Source organism: Salvelinus namaycush, chromosome 29 (genome assembly GCF_016432855.1).
Source record: "Salvelinus namaycush isolate Seneca chromosome 29, SaNama_1.0, whole genome shotgun sequence".
Taxonomy (NCBI): Eukaryota; Metazoa; Chordata; class Actinopteri; order Salmoniformes; family Salmonidae; genus Salvelinus; species Salvelinus namaycush.
The window spans coordinates 20,643,214-20,658,485 of NC_052335.1; the positions used below are offsets into that span (position 1 = coordinate 20,643,214).

The 15,272-nt window shown below is 40.0% G+C and overlaps 1 protein-coding gene across 1 annotated transcript in view; it reads left to right on the forward strand.

Annotated features, from left to right (window-relative positions):
• The first annotated feature begins 5,960 nt into the window (after positions 1–5,960).
• LOC120023998 (solute carrier family 35 member F1-like) overlaps positions 5,961–15,272 on the forward strand; it is an 89,509-nt gene continuing 80,197 nt past the window's right edge. The window contains exon 1 of the mRNA XM_038968088.1: positions 5,961–6,165. Within this exon, the coding sequence (XP_038824016.1) occupies positions 5,961–6,165 (205 nt within the window). The remainder of the gene's footprint in view (positions 6,166–15,272) is intronic.

Below are 15,272 nucleotides of genomic sequence, written 5' to 3' on the forward strand. Positions count from 1 at the left end.
AAACCTGTCTATATAAGGTCCCGCAGTTGACAGTGCATGTCAGAGCAAAACCAAGCCATGAGGTTGAAGGAATTGTCCGTAGAGCTTTGAGACAGGATTGTGTCGAGGCACAGATCTGGGGAAGGGTACCAACATTTTTTTGCAGCATTGACGGTCCCCAAGAACACACTGGCCTCCATCATTCTTCAATGGAAAGAACATTTAAATGGAAGAACTGAGCAATCGGGGGGGGGGGGGGGGGGGGCCTTGGTAAGGAAGGTGACCAAGAACCTGATGGTCACTCCAGAGCTCCAGAGTTCCTCTGTGGAGATGGGAGAACCTTCCAGAAAGACAACCATCTTTGCAGCACTCCACCAATCAGGCCTTTATGATAGAGTGGCCAGATGGAAGCCACTCCTCAGTCAAAGGCACATGACACCCCGCTTGGTGTTTGCCAAAAGGCACCTAAAAGACTCTGACCATGAGAAACAAGATTCTCTGGTCTGATGAAACCAAGATTGAACTCTTTGGCCTGAATGCCAAGCATCACGTCTGGAGGAAACCTGGCACCATCCACGGTGAAGCATGGTGGTGGCAGCATGTGGGGAAGTTTTTCAGCGGCAGGGACCGGGAGAGTAGTCCGGATTGAGGGAAAGATGAACGGAGCAAAGTACAGAGAGATCCTTGATGAAAACCTGCTCCAGAGCGCTCAGGACCTCAGACTGGGTCGAAGGTTCACCTTCCAACAGGACAACGACCCTAAGCACACAGCCAAGACAAAGCAGGAGTGGCTTCAGGACAAGTCTCTGAATGTCCTTGAGTGGCCCAGCTTGAACCCGATCGCGCATCTCTGGAGAGACCTGAAAATAACTGTGCAGCGACGCTCCCCATCCAACCTGACAGAGCTTGAGAGGATCTGCAGAGAAGAATGGGAGAATCTCTCCAAATATAGGTGTGCCAAGCTTGTAGCGTGTCGTAGAATTACAACATTATGTTAATCACATTACTTTTATATTAGAATGTATTCCTATATTAGTACATTCACACTGTCTGTTTTTCTGAGGGGAGCCTCTGAGGTTTAACGCTGAAAGTAGTTTTACGATGGCTTGGTGATAACCTGAAGACTGCATTCCATTCTATGATTAGTGTCTGTGTGCCTGTCTGCCGGTGCCAGGCAGACCCTCCCTCCAGTTTATTTCTCCCACATGGCAGATGAATACTGGACTCGCTTATTCTGAGGGAAGGGCCTAGTATCCTATGTTATATTAGTATTTCTGTATAAACAAGCAGTAAATGAACTAGAAACAGATATTTGGTGTCATTTAAATCTTGATGTCTGTTGAATGAGTGGACAATGTACCTTTTTTTGTATAATTTCTACATATGTTCTTCGTCACCCGGGTGGCGCAGTGGTCTAGGGCACTGCATCGCAGTGCTAGCTGCGCCACCAGAGTCTCTGGGTTCACGCCCAGGCTCTGTCGCAGCCGGCCGCAACCGGGAGGTCCGTGGGGCGACGCACAATTGGCATAGCGTCGTCCGGGTTAGGGGTTAGGGAGGGATTGGCCGGTAGGGATATCCTTGTCTCAGTATGTAAAAAAAAAAAAAAAAATGTAATAAAATGTATGCACTCTACTGTAAGTCGCTCTGGATAAGAGCGTCTGCTAAATGACTAAAATGTAAATGTAAAAAAATGTCACATGGACTCAGGAAGACTATAAAGAGTTTATTTGGGCTTTAACTTTACATCATTGGGTGAACGTTAACGCTCCATTACTGCAGTAATTATTAATCAAGTTTGCTAGTTTTGAAGAAATCTAAGTCTCTCCTTTTGATTAGAAAATTACCACGACAAGCGTCATACCCAAGAAGACTCGAGGCTGTAATCGCTGCCAAAGGTGCTTCAATAAAGTACTGACTAAAGGGTCTGAATACTTATGTAAATGTGATATTTTTAAATGTTTTTATGAATTTGTTAACACTTCTAAAAAGTGGTGTGGTGTGTGTTTAATTTTTATTTTATTTGTTATGTTTGGAAAGTTGAGTGAGTGAGTAATGAAATGGTTGCATATCCCAGAGCCAATGTATTGCTGTGAGCCGGGGTATGAGAGGGCTTTCAATGTTGTTCAGATGATGGATATACTTTTATAATGAATTATACGTCTTATTTATTTATTGTCCTATCATGGTGGAACAGTTTGAAAATAAATGATACATTTGATTTATTATTGTCCTATCATGGGGAACTACTTTAAAAAAATAAATTATATCAAATTATTTATTTATGATCCTATTTTAATGGTACGGTCCATGACCCTATACCCTAGACACCCACCTGAATGACCCAGACACTAGGGAGAAGTCCCTAACTGTTTTATGTGCCTGTTGTAAGCGGTCTGTATGCAGCCAAAATGAGGTCAGAGACCAAGAGCAGCACTGCCCCCTCAAGATTCTGAGCCTGGGTTGGTCAGGGTTGGTCCTGCAAAGCCAAAGCCCCCTAAAGGGAGAGCATACTACACAAGGAAATTCTCAAAGCTGCTAATGAGAACCTTGACGACCTTGTACCTAGCCGGTGGGGATTCCGGTGGGGTGCCCTCACCCAGGCAGTGGCAGTGCTGGCAACACTAGCTGCAGTAACCCATGGGGAGGGGGTCACACTCGGACATTCAGAGAGGGGATATATTATTGTGACCCTGGTGGCACAAAATCAAAGTCGGACTGCATGGAGATGCTTGGGAATATGGTCAATACGGGTGACCATATTGTGGGTGTTTCAGGAGGAAGGTGTACATTTTACCTCCATCATCTAGGATGTGACAATGGTAAATAAAATCTCTCAATTTTTGCCCATTTTTTGCACCGTCTTGCAGGCCTTCTCATGCAGCTGCGACTGCAAGTGCATTTGTAAATCAAGACCTATCTTGAGTTGGGCTCTGGGATGGTGCAATTGTTGAGAAAGTGAGCTTATGGTTGTGTGGGGGTAAGGGTTGAGTGTGTGTGGGTGTATGTGTGTATCCCACAACTGTTGCGAAGGAAGAAGTAAAAGATGTTAGGGACTATAGAGGATTATCCACAGCTATATATAATACAAATCGAGGTGAGGGCGATGGAAATGCATTTGGCAGTTGATCTACTTCAATTCGGTAAATGGCACTGTGTGCTCTTTTCAAAGGATGGATCCCAGTCGGTTCAGGGCTATGGGATACAGGGGGTCGAGGGTGGTCTGCCGGACATTGGGATGACAACCCAACTCGGGATAAGGAGGGCTTTTAGCGGGTGGAATAGTAGGGACCAATTGGAGGTTTACTTAGTAGAAATGCAAATATCATGGTACAGCTATATAGACACTCAATCATCATGTTACTTTTTAATGGTACGTTTACAAACATATATTTTGATAAAAAGAATTGAAAGTTGTGTCTCATTATGGTAAGTGGTGAAATAAGTATAGCCAGTTACAATTGTAATGGCCTAGCAGATAATAAGAAAAGACGATCAGTATTTACCTGACTAAAAGAGAAGGAATATAATATCTATTGTTTACAGGAAACGCATTAAACAGTTTTAGATGAAGTTTTGTGGAAAAAGAACTGGGGGGGCGAAATATATTTCTCCCATGGGCAAAGAAATTCAAAAGGGGTGATGGTTTTAATTAACAATCATTTTGATCCAAATGTGCAAATTGTCCAAACAGATCCTCAAGGTAGATGGATTATTTTAAATATGTTATTGGACCATAAACAGATATGGCTTATTAACCTATACGGTACGAATAATGATGATCCAAGCTTCTTTGAAAATATATATAAGAATTTATCAACTCTACAAGCAACACTATTATTATGGTGGGAGATTTTAATACGGTCTTAAATACCTCTATGGACCGGAAAGGAAATCACACTACAAACTATCACCCTCAGGCACTTAAGGAAATCATGAATGTCATGGATATATTGGAATTAGTGGATATATGGAGACTTAAATACCCTGACCTAGTGAGATAAATGGCGGAGGCTTAATCAAGCTAGTCGTCTTGACTACTTTCTTATACCATTCTCTCTGGCACCAAAAGTTTAAAAAGTGTTGATAGGGGACAGAATGCGGTCGGATCATCACATAATTGGCATATATATTACTCTTACAGAATTTCCACGTGGGCGAGGATATTGGAAATTTAATCAAAGCCTACTAGATGATAAATTGTTTAGAACTAGGACAGAAGAATTTATAACTGACTTTTTCAGACATAACATAGGTATAGCAGATCCCCATATTGTATGGGACACTTTTAAGTGTGCCTTTAGAGGCAATGCAATTCAGTACTCATCAATAAAACAAAAGCAATTTAGATCAAAAGAGTCCATATCAACAAAGGAAATTGAAGGACTAACAGTACAGTTAGATAGCAATAAAAACGGTACCATAAAGGCACAGAATAAGTTAGAGGAAAAACAAAAAGAAATGGAGGAACTTATTCAAGAAAGATCCAGTGTAATATATTATAAAAATAAAGTGAACTGGATGGAATATGGGGGAAAATGCACCAAATTCTTTTTCAATCTTCAATATAGAAATGCTACCAAAAATTTTTTATTAAAACTTGTTACAAATGATGGAGTCACGCATGATACACCAAATTATATTTTGAAAGATTTTTTTCCTAATAATAATGTAAAATTAACATCTGTACAGAAAGACTCATGTGAAGGCCAAATTACAGAGGAGGAACTGCTTGATGCAATTGCGACCTTTAAGGATGGGAAAACTCCAGGGCTGGATGGCATACCAGTGGAAGTATACAAAACTGTTTTTGATATACTCAAAGGACCATTATTAGCTTGTTTTAACCACTCCTATATAAATGGTAGATTATCAGACACGCAACAAGAAGGTCTGATATCATTATTACTGAAACAGGACCCAAGTGGTATATATAAAGATCCAGTCCATTTAAAAAATTGGAGACCTCTTACACTTCAGTGATGCAAAAATCCTAGCAAAATGCTTGGCGCATAGAATTTAAAAAGTATTGTCAGATATTATTCATCCTAATCAGACAGGTTTTTTACATGGATGATACACCAGGCCTGGTTTTCATAGCTGATTTTGAAAAGGCTTTTGATAAAGTACAACTGGAGTTTATATACAGTGGGGAGAACAAGTATTTGATACACTGCAGATTTTGCAGGTTTTCCTACTTACAAAGCATGTAGAGGTCTGTAATTTTTTATCATAGGTACACTTCAACTGTGAGAGACGGAATCTAAAACACAAATCCAGAAAATCACATTGTATGATTTTTAAGTAATTAATTTGCATTAATTACCCCTCCCATCCAAATATAGATGGGAGGGGTTGAATGGAGCTGAAGGGTGGGACTAATAACAAGATAAACAATGTAAAGCATACGGGATCTGTAAAATGTATATAGGTTCGGAACTTTTGTGAAATAGCACCGTTACAAATAGAAATCAAACTGGATGGACATCAGAAATAGCGGAAGGACTAAGAACAAACAAGAGAGAACTATTGTAAAGTAGACTGTGTCTGTAAAATGTGTATAAGATGTATAAATTGAAGGTAAAAGCAGAAGCGTTTATTAGTTTACTCCAATTGGGGGATCGGTGGTAGGGTTTGCGGGGAATAATAATAAAGGTATATTCTTTAAAAAAGTATGTATGTCTATATAGGTATGTCTATGTATATATGTGTATATGTATGCATACGTGTATGGATATATATATACAGTATTTACCCCAAAAATATGGGGGATTGGAAAAATAAAAAACCTGTTTTTGATTTGTCATTATGTGGTATTGTGTGGATTGAAGTAAGAAAACAATTTAGTAAATTGTAACGTAACAAAATGTGGAAAAAGTCAAGGGGTCTGGATACTTTCCGAATGTACTCTATGTGAATGTACTGTAGTACACAAGCTGTGTTCCAATGCCCTTTCCAGTCTGTGGTTTAGTAGCTGTGCTGTAATGTCTTCTTTCCTGCCTCTCCTCTCCAGGGAACTTCTGGTAACTCTGGCTCTGGGCCAGGTCTTGTCTCTGCTCGTCTGTGGCATCGGGCTGACCAGCAAGTACCTGGCTCATGAATACCACGCCAACACGCCCGTGTTCCAGAGCTTTCTCAACTACATCCTTCTGTTCCTAGTCTACACCACCACGCTCGCCGTCAGGCAAGGTATGACACTGGACACGCATGCAGTCATGCAAGCACACACAGACACAATATTTTATTATGTTCCCCAATTCTTCCTGGGGTACAAAAAGGAAACAAAACACAAATAATAATATACATAACAATATAATACAATATAATATAATGCAAAATACAATACAAAATATTAAAAAATGTCTGTCTCTTCACAGTACCCAGCAAGGTGTTCTTTTATAATTTAAAAAAAACTGGTTTTAATGCTAGCTTGAGTTACTTGGGGTGGCAGAGTTTCATGTAGTCATGGCTCTATTTAATACTGTGCGTTTCCAAGCCTCTGTTCTGGACCTGGGGACTGTGACGAGACCTCTGGCTGCAAGTCTTGTGTGGTACCGATGAGTGTCTGAACTTGAATAGACAGTTTGATACCTTTAACCCATCAACACCTCGGACAAAGACCAGTCAGTCTCTTCTCAACTTTGAGCCAGGAGAGATTGACACGCATACCACTGACATTCGCCCTCCATGTAAATCTAAGTGCAATACGTGCTGCTCTGTTCTGGTCAAACTTTAATCTTCCTACAGTTGGAAGTCGGAAGTTTACTTACATTTTACGCCAAATACATTTAAACTCAGTTTTCCACAATTCCTGACATTTAATCCTGGTAAAAATTCCCTGTTTTAGGTCAGTTAGGATCACTACTTTATTTTAAGAATGTTAAATGTCAGAATAATAGTAGAGAGAATGATTTATTTCAGCTTTTATTTCTTTCATCACATTCCCAGTGGGTCAGAAGTTTACATACACCCAATTAGTATTAGGTAGCATTGCCTTTAAATTGTTTAACTTGGGTCAAACGTTTCGGGTAGCCTTCCACAAGCTTCCCACAATAAGTTGTGGGAAGCTTTGGCCCATTCCTCCTGACAGAGCTGGTGTAACTGAGTCAGGTGTGTAGGCCTCCTTGCTCACACACGCTTTTTCAGTTCTGCCCACAAATGTTCTATAGGATTGAGGTCAGGGCTTTGTGATGGCCACTCCAATACCTTGACTTTGTTGTCCTTAAGCCATTTTGCCACAACTTTGGAAGTATGCTTGGGGTCATTTTCCATTTGGAAGACCCATTTGCGACCAAGCTTTAACTTCCTGACTGATGTCTTGAGATGTTGCTTCAATATATCCACATAATTTTCCTACCTTATGATGCCATCTATTTTGTGAAGTGCACCAGTCCCTCCTGCAGCAAAGCACCCCCACAACATGATGCTGCCTCCCCCATGCTTCACGGTTGGGATGGTGTTCTTCGGCTTGCAAGCCTCCCCCTTTTTCCTCCAAACATAATGATAGTCATTATGGCCAAACAGTTCTATTTTTGTTTCATCAGACCAGAGAACATTTCTCCAAAAAGTACGATCTTTGTCCCCATGTACAATTCCAAACCGTAGTCTGGCTTTTTTATGGCGGTTTTGGAGCAGTGGCTTCTTCCTTGCTGAGCGACCTTTCAGGTTATGTCGATAAAGGACTCGTTTTACTGTGGATATAGATACTTTTGTACCTGTTTCCTCCAGCATCTTCACAAGGTCCTTTGCTGTTGTTCTGGGATTGATTTGCACTTTTTGCACCAAAGTACATTCATCTCTAAGAGACAGAACACGTCTCCTTCCTGAGCAGAATGACGGCTGTGTGGTCCCATGGTGTTTATACTTGCGTACTATTGTTTGTACAGATGAACGTGGTACCTTCAGGCGTTTGGAAATTGCTCCCAAGGATGAACCAGACTTGTGGAGGTCAACATTTTTTTTCTCTGATTTCTTGGCTGATTTCTTTTGATTTTCCCATGATGTCAAGCACAGAGGCACTGAGTTTGAAGGTCGGCCTTGAAATACATCCACAGGTACACCTCCAATTGACTCAAGTGATGTCTATTAGCCCATCAGAAGCTTCTAAAGCCATGACATTTTCCAAGCTGTTTAAAGGCACAGTCAACTTAGTGTATGTAAACTTCTGACCCACTAGAATTGTGATACAGTGAAATAATCTGTCTGTAAGCAATTGTTGGAAAAATTACTTGTGTCATGCACAAAGTAGATGTCCTAATCGACTTGCCAAAACTATACTTTGTTCACAAGAAATGTATGGAGTGGTTGAAAAACTACTTTTAATGACTCCAACCTAAGTGTATGTAAACTTCCGACTTCAACTGTATGTCCTTCTTTACCATACATGACCACACAACTGGGCAGTAGTCCAGGTGTGACAAAAGGGCCTGTAGGACCTGTCTGGTTGATTTACAGTGCCTTCTGAAAGTATTCACACGCCTTGACTTTGTTACAGTCTGAATTTAAAATGGATTAAATGTAGTTTTTTGTCACTGGCCTACACACAATACGCTATATTCTTAAAGTGGAATTATGTTTTTTGAAATTTGTACAAATTACTAAAAAATGAAAAGCTGAAGTGTCTTAAGTCAAAAAATATTCAACCCCTTTGTTATGGCAAGCCTAAATAAGTTCAGGAGAAGAAATGTGCTTAACAAGTCACATAATGAGTTGCATGGACTCACTCTGTATGCAATAATACTGTTTAACATGATTTTTTAATGACTACCTCATCTCTGTACCCCACACATACAATTAGCTGAAAGGTCCCTCAATCAAGCATTGAATTTCAAACAATCACAAAGACCAGAAGGTTTTCCAATGCCTAGCAAAGAAGGACACCCATTGGTAGATGGGAATATAAAAAAAAGCAGACATTGAATATTCCTTTGAGCATGGTGTAGTTATTAATTACAGTTTGCATGGTGTATCAATGCACCCAGTCACTACAAAGATACAGGCGTCCTTCCTAACTGAGGATGCAATCTTCTCAGGGATTTCACCATGAGGCCAATGGTGACTTTAAAACAGTTACAGAGTTTATTAACTGTGATAGGGGAAAACTGAATAGATCAACAGCATTTTAGGTAGTTACTCCACAAAACTAACCAAATTTAGAGTGAAAAGAAGGAAGCCTGTACAGAATACAAATATTCCAAAACATGCATCCTTTTTGCATTAAAGCACTAAAGTAAAACTGCAACAAAAAAAAAAGCTAAGAAATTAACATTATGCACTGAATACAAAGTTATGTTTGGAGCAAATCCAACACAACACATCACTGAGTACCACTCTTCATATTGTCAAGCATGGTGATTGCTGCATCATGTTATGTGTATGCTTGTCATCAGCAAGGGAGTTTTTTTGGATACAAATACATGGAATAGAGCTAAGCACAGGCCAAATCCTAGAGGAAAACCTGGTTGTCTGCTTTCCAACAGACACTGGGAGACAAATTCAAATTTCAGCAGGACAACAATAACCTAAAACACAAGGCCAAATATACACTGGAGTTGCTTACCAATACGACATTGAATGTTCCTGAGTGGCCTAGTTACAGTTTTAACTTACATCGACTATGGCAAGACTTGAAAATGGCTATCTAGCAGTGATCAACAACCAATTTGACAGAGCTTGAATAATTTTTTAAAGGATAATGTTTAACTATTGTACAATCCAGTGGTGCAAAGCTCCTAGACTTACCCAGAAAGACTCACAGAAGTAATCGCTGCCGAAGGTGATTCTAGCATGTATTGACTCAGGGGTGTGAACACTCGTGTAAATGAGAATTCTGCATTTCATTAAAAAAATATATATATATATATTTTAGCATTTTCCAATTAAGAACATTCAAAACAAAAATAAAAAGATATTAGACAATATAACAGTGACAATAACCTTACAAGACAACAGACAAGTGTAAAAAAAATATATATATATATGCAATAAATGAAAGTAATAATAAAAAATAATGAGACACTAGATCATATGGTCACCTGCCGTAGGCTACATATTATACATTAAGTGTGAAAAATTACGTGAGGATTATTTAGAGATACAAGCAATATGATGTGAGGGGAGATTCTCCAAATAGTCAAAAGGTTGCCAAGTTCTGTCAAATGTCTAACTTATTCCTCAAGCAGTAAGTGGTTTTCTCCAGTGAGATACAACTTTTAACTTCTGATAGCCACATTGCAACTGGCAGGGGGGAATCCGATTTCCATTTCAAGGCTATACATTTCTTGGCAATCGCTAGCAATATTTCTGTTAGCTTTATAGTATGGCTTTGCCTAAGATTGGAATTAGTAAAGTTACCCAGTAGACAGACCTCCGGGACTAAAGGGAATGGAACCCCATGAATTGAGGATATGGTATCGCATACCCCCTGCCAGAAACTGTGTAATTTTGAACACTGCCAAGTGGAATGGAGGAATGTTCCTTCATCTGAGCCACATCTAAAACATCAGGGTTGAACTTGTGCAATCTAGATGGGGTGATGGAGGAAACCATATTTCATTTTTAATAAATGTCTAAAAACATGTTTACACTTTATATTTATGGGGTATTGTGTGTGGATGGGTGAGGGAAAAAAGTATATTTAATCCATTTTGAATTCAGTCTGTAACACAGCAAAATGTGGAATAAGTCAAGGGGTATGAATACTTTCTGAAGGCACTGTAGATGTCAAGAAAGCAGCGCTTTATCATGGACAGACCTCTTAGATTTCGATAGAATTTTGATTAACCACATGACAATGCTTTTGAGATACGAAGACATTATTATAAATTAAATGAAACTGTTCCATGAAAATGTGCATATGAAAACCATAACTGGCACGCAGATCGGTAGAAATTGTAAAAGAAATTGGCATTCCACATGAGAAAGGTTGCAGACTCCAATTGTAGTCTATTACCGGCAACTTCAGGAAAGTAAAGGCAGAATCTGCGAAAGTCAGCAGGAGTGGGAGGAGGATGCTCGGGTGAGGTTGTTTTTGAGTTTTTTTCTGATCTGTACAGGATTGCTTTCTCAGTTTTCTTCTATCACAGCCATTAAAGTCATTATTTTACTCCTGAACTTATTTATGCTTGCCTTAATAACTTCTTTGGGGTAGGGGGCAGTATTTTCATGTCCGGATGAAAAGCATGCCCAGAGTAAACGGCCTGCTACAAAGCCATAAAAGCTAGAATATGCATAGTATTAGTAGATTTGGATAGAAAACACTCTGAAGTTTCTAAAACTGTTTGAATGATGTCTGTGAGTATAACAGAACACATATGACAGGCAAAAACCTGAGAAAAAATTCCAACCAGGAAGTGGGAAATCTGAGGTTGGTCGAATTTCAACTCAGCTCCTATTGAAGATAGTGGGATATTGGTAATGTTGCACTTCCTAAGGCTTCCACTAGATGTCAATAGTCTTGAGAACCTTGTCTTGCTTCTACTGTGAAATGGGGGCGAAGGAGAGTGGAATGAGTCAGAGGTCTGCCAGCAGCCACGAGCTGACCATGCGCGTTCACATGAGAGTTTGCTACCGTTCCATTTGCTTTTCTGAAGACAAAGGAATTCTCCGGTTGGAGCATTATTGAAGAATTATGTTAAAAACATCCTAAAGATTGATTCAATACATCGTTTGACATGTTTCTACTGACTGTTACGGAACTTTTTGACATTTCATCTGCTTTTAGTGAACTTCTGAACGTAAGGCGCCAATGTAAACTCAGATTTTTGGATATAAATATGAACTTTACCGAACAAAACATACATGTATTGTGTAACATGAAGTCCTATGAGTGTCATCTGATGAAGATCATCAAAGGTTAGTGATTGATTTTATCTATATTTCTGCTTTTTGTGAATCCTCTCTTTTGCTGGAAAAAATGTCTGTCTTATTCTGTGAATAGGCACTCACCTAACATAATCGTTTGGTTTGCTTTCATCGTAAAGCCTTTTTGAAATCGGACACTGCGGGTGGATTTACAACAAGTGTATCTTTAAAATGGTGTAAAACACATGTATGTTTGAGGAATTTTAATTATGGGATTTCTGTTGTTTTGAATTTGGCGCCCTGCAGTTTAACTGGCTGTTGAAGAGGTGGGACGCTACCGTCTCACGTACCCAAGAGAGGATAACAAAGGGGTTGAATACTTATTGACTCGAGACATTTCAGGTCTATATTTTTTATGTAATTTGTCAAAACATAATTCCACTTTGACATTATGGGGTATTTATTGTGTAGGCCAGTGACAAAATCTCTATTTAATACATTTTACATTTGGGCTGTAACACAACAAAATGTGGAAATTCAAGGGTTGTGAATACTTTCTGAAGGCACTGTTTATTGTAAAAAAAAACGTCCTCTCGGTGCATCTAATCAAGCTAGATGACATAATATATTTGCTATGCTTAATGGTATACGAGCTGGAGATGAATTGGACAGGAAAGGACTTGTATAAACTGGAGACAGTTTGCAGCTGGGTTTGTGTTATCTACTGACTTTCTGGGTGACCCCGTGGAGTGCTCACAGGAAACATTTCAAAACAAAGCAGCAGGTTACTGTGTGGAGAGTGTGTGTACACCCATTGAAAGGCTGTCTGAGTGGAACACCTGTGGGGGGTGTCAATGCTTCAGTGCTACTCTCAGCATTGCCTGTTGTGCTTGAGTGGGCATTGTCACACTGTTTATCTGAAGAACTGTAGATTGTAGCCTCCAGATCAAGAAGAGTGGAAAAGTGAGCTGATTGGTTTTAGTCAACAGACTGACAGAGGAAGAGGTTTCCTATGGGGTAGTTTAGATGTACTCTTAGTTTGGAGTTTTTGCTTTTTGTCCTCATTACCATTTCATGCTGAATTAAGTTAAGTTTTCTTCCACCCACATGACCAGGGCCGGCTCCAAGCTTAAGCAACATAAGCATTCGCATAGGGCCCCCCCCAAAACAAATTAAATTAATAAACTTACTGTTGAGAGTTAGAATAGTAGATTACACAAGGTGCAAGTTCGACATTTGGTTGTGCATCAGCAATGTTTCTCTTATGTCAGTCACTGACAGTCACTCACTGACAGTCACTCAATTAGCCATATCAGCTAACAATTTTTAGATTGGTAAATGAGTCTAGCCAGCTATCTAAACTTGTAGTAATCATGGCTGAATACTGACCAGTCACGCATGGCACGTGCCCAGGGGCCCTGACCTCCAGGGAAATCCCATTTGATTTTGTTAGTCACTCTCACTCAGATCTGTCATTAATATGGCATAAGCCAGGGCAAAATGTGTAGAACTGCAGGAAAATTCTCCCCACCCGAACCAAATCTCGCTTCGGGCCTGTCATGCCAAATAATGTCCCCCTCTGCGTCACAATGGGATTCGATTAACTATTAGCGTCCGTTGCTATATCAATGGAGTGATGACCTAATGATTAGAATTTAGATTATTACATCCTAAATTACGTTATTTTCATCATCGCTATGCAAACAAGGCTGATTTCTGTGATAATTTCACTGTTTTAACAAGTTTTGTTAAGCTAATAAAATGAAAACATTACTTCGAACTACTTTTGGGTACCTTGTTGACAATTACAACATGAATTCCATGTCTTTAAATGTTACGTTTTGTAAATTTGACAGATCAGTGCAGTGTTACAAGCATTTCGCTACACCAGCAATAACATCTGCTAAATATGTGTATGTGACCAATACATTTGATTTGAAATGTGTAATCTGCTTGACACTTTAAAGTTACTTATCTTACAGAACACAAAGTCAGCTCATTTCCACTCCATTCATATGCAAAGTCATTTGATTCATACACTGGTTTGTCTGGCTGTCATGTTTTTATTTTAACCTGCCCTTCTCTACACTGAAATAATATCATTTCAGTAGTCCTCTCTTATGATATATTTTTTCAATCTCGCATAGCACCTTAATACACCCTTGTGGTTGAATATACATGTATCTAGTATGTCCTAGGACACAACAATGAATAATGTGGAGCAAATAAATACAATCAAAGGATAACTTACAATAATGAACACCTTGTGAAACAGCTGAGAAAACCAACCTGGCAATATTTAAGATTTTAAAACAAACTTTAGTTCTTGGTACAGTTGTGTCATTAATTCATTTTCACAGATTTTTTCTACACTCACATGGCAATCAGACTAAAATACTGAATTCTGGTGTGTGGAATATAGAGCAGGTGGTTGTTGTGTGGGTGGGAGGTTCTGCCTGTCACTTGTTCTCAACGGGCAGCCAATCTCAGAAGGGGGATTTGAAGAGGGAGACTGCAGTGTTTATATGTGTATCTCACATTATGTGCCCAGTATGATAGAGCATAAACTTTCTTAGCAGATGACAACATGACAATAACAGTAGCTGTAGATTATGTAATGAAGTTGGAGAATGGTTGGTAATGGAGGACATCAGGTGGATCCATGTCTGGGTGTTGGGCAGAACCCCTAGGTCCTGGAGAACAGGTAGTGGAGGACATCAGGTGGATCCATGTCTGGGTGTTGGGCAGAACCCCTAGGTCCTGGAGAACAGGTAGTGGAGGACATCAGGTGGATCCACGTCTGGGTGTTAGGCAGCACCCCTAGGTTCTGGAGAACAGGTAGTGGAGGACATCAGGTGGATCCATGTCTGGGTGTTGGGCAGAACCCCTAGGTCCTGGAGAACAGGTAGTGGAGGACATCAGGTGGATCCACGTCTGGGTGTTGGGCAGAACCCCTAGGTCCTGGAGAACAGGTAGTGGAGGACATCAGGTGGATCCACGTCTGGGTGTTGGGCAGAACCCCTAGGTCCTGGAGAACATCAGGTGGATCCACGTCTGGGTGTTGGGCAGAACCCCTAGGTCCTGGAGAACAGGTAGTGGAGGACATCAGGTGGATCCACGTCTGGGTGTTGGGCAGAACCCCTAGGTCCTGGAGAACAGGAGCAGAGTTAAAGAGAACATGGTAGAAGACAGACGTAAACAAGCAAACACAGGTTTACTGTGAGAAGATTTGATTTGATTAGTGCAGTGTTATAAATGGGAGATATATACTTTAACACTTTTAGAAGTTACAGCCTACCTCAAGCTTGTCCGCATCCGACCAAGAAGACCAGAGAATCAGATGGTCCTTAAGTCATTTGGAGAGGTAAATTGAAGAGGTACATTTTTATAAGCTCAGCATAACTATAATTTCTTGCCTTCTCAAATGTCAACCAAAGCTTAACTAACTTTATCTATTGGGCTTCACTGAAGTGTAGGGCGTCATAAAATATATC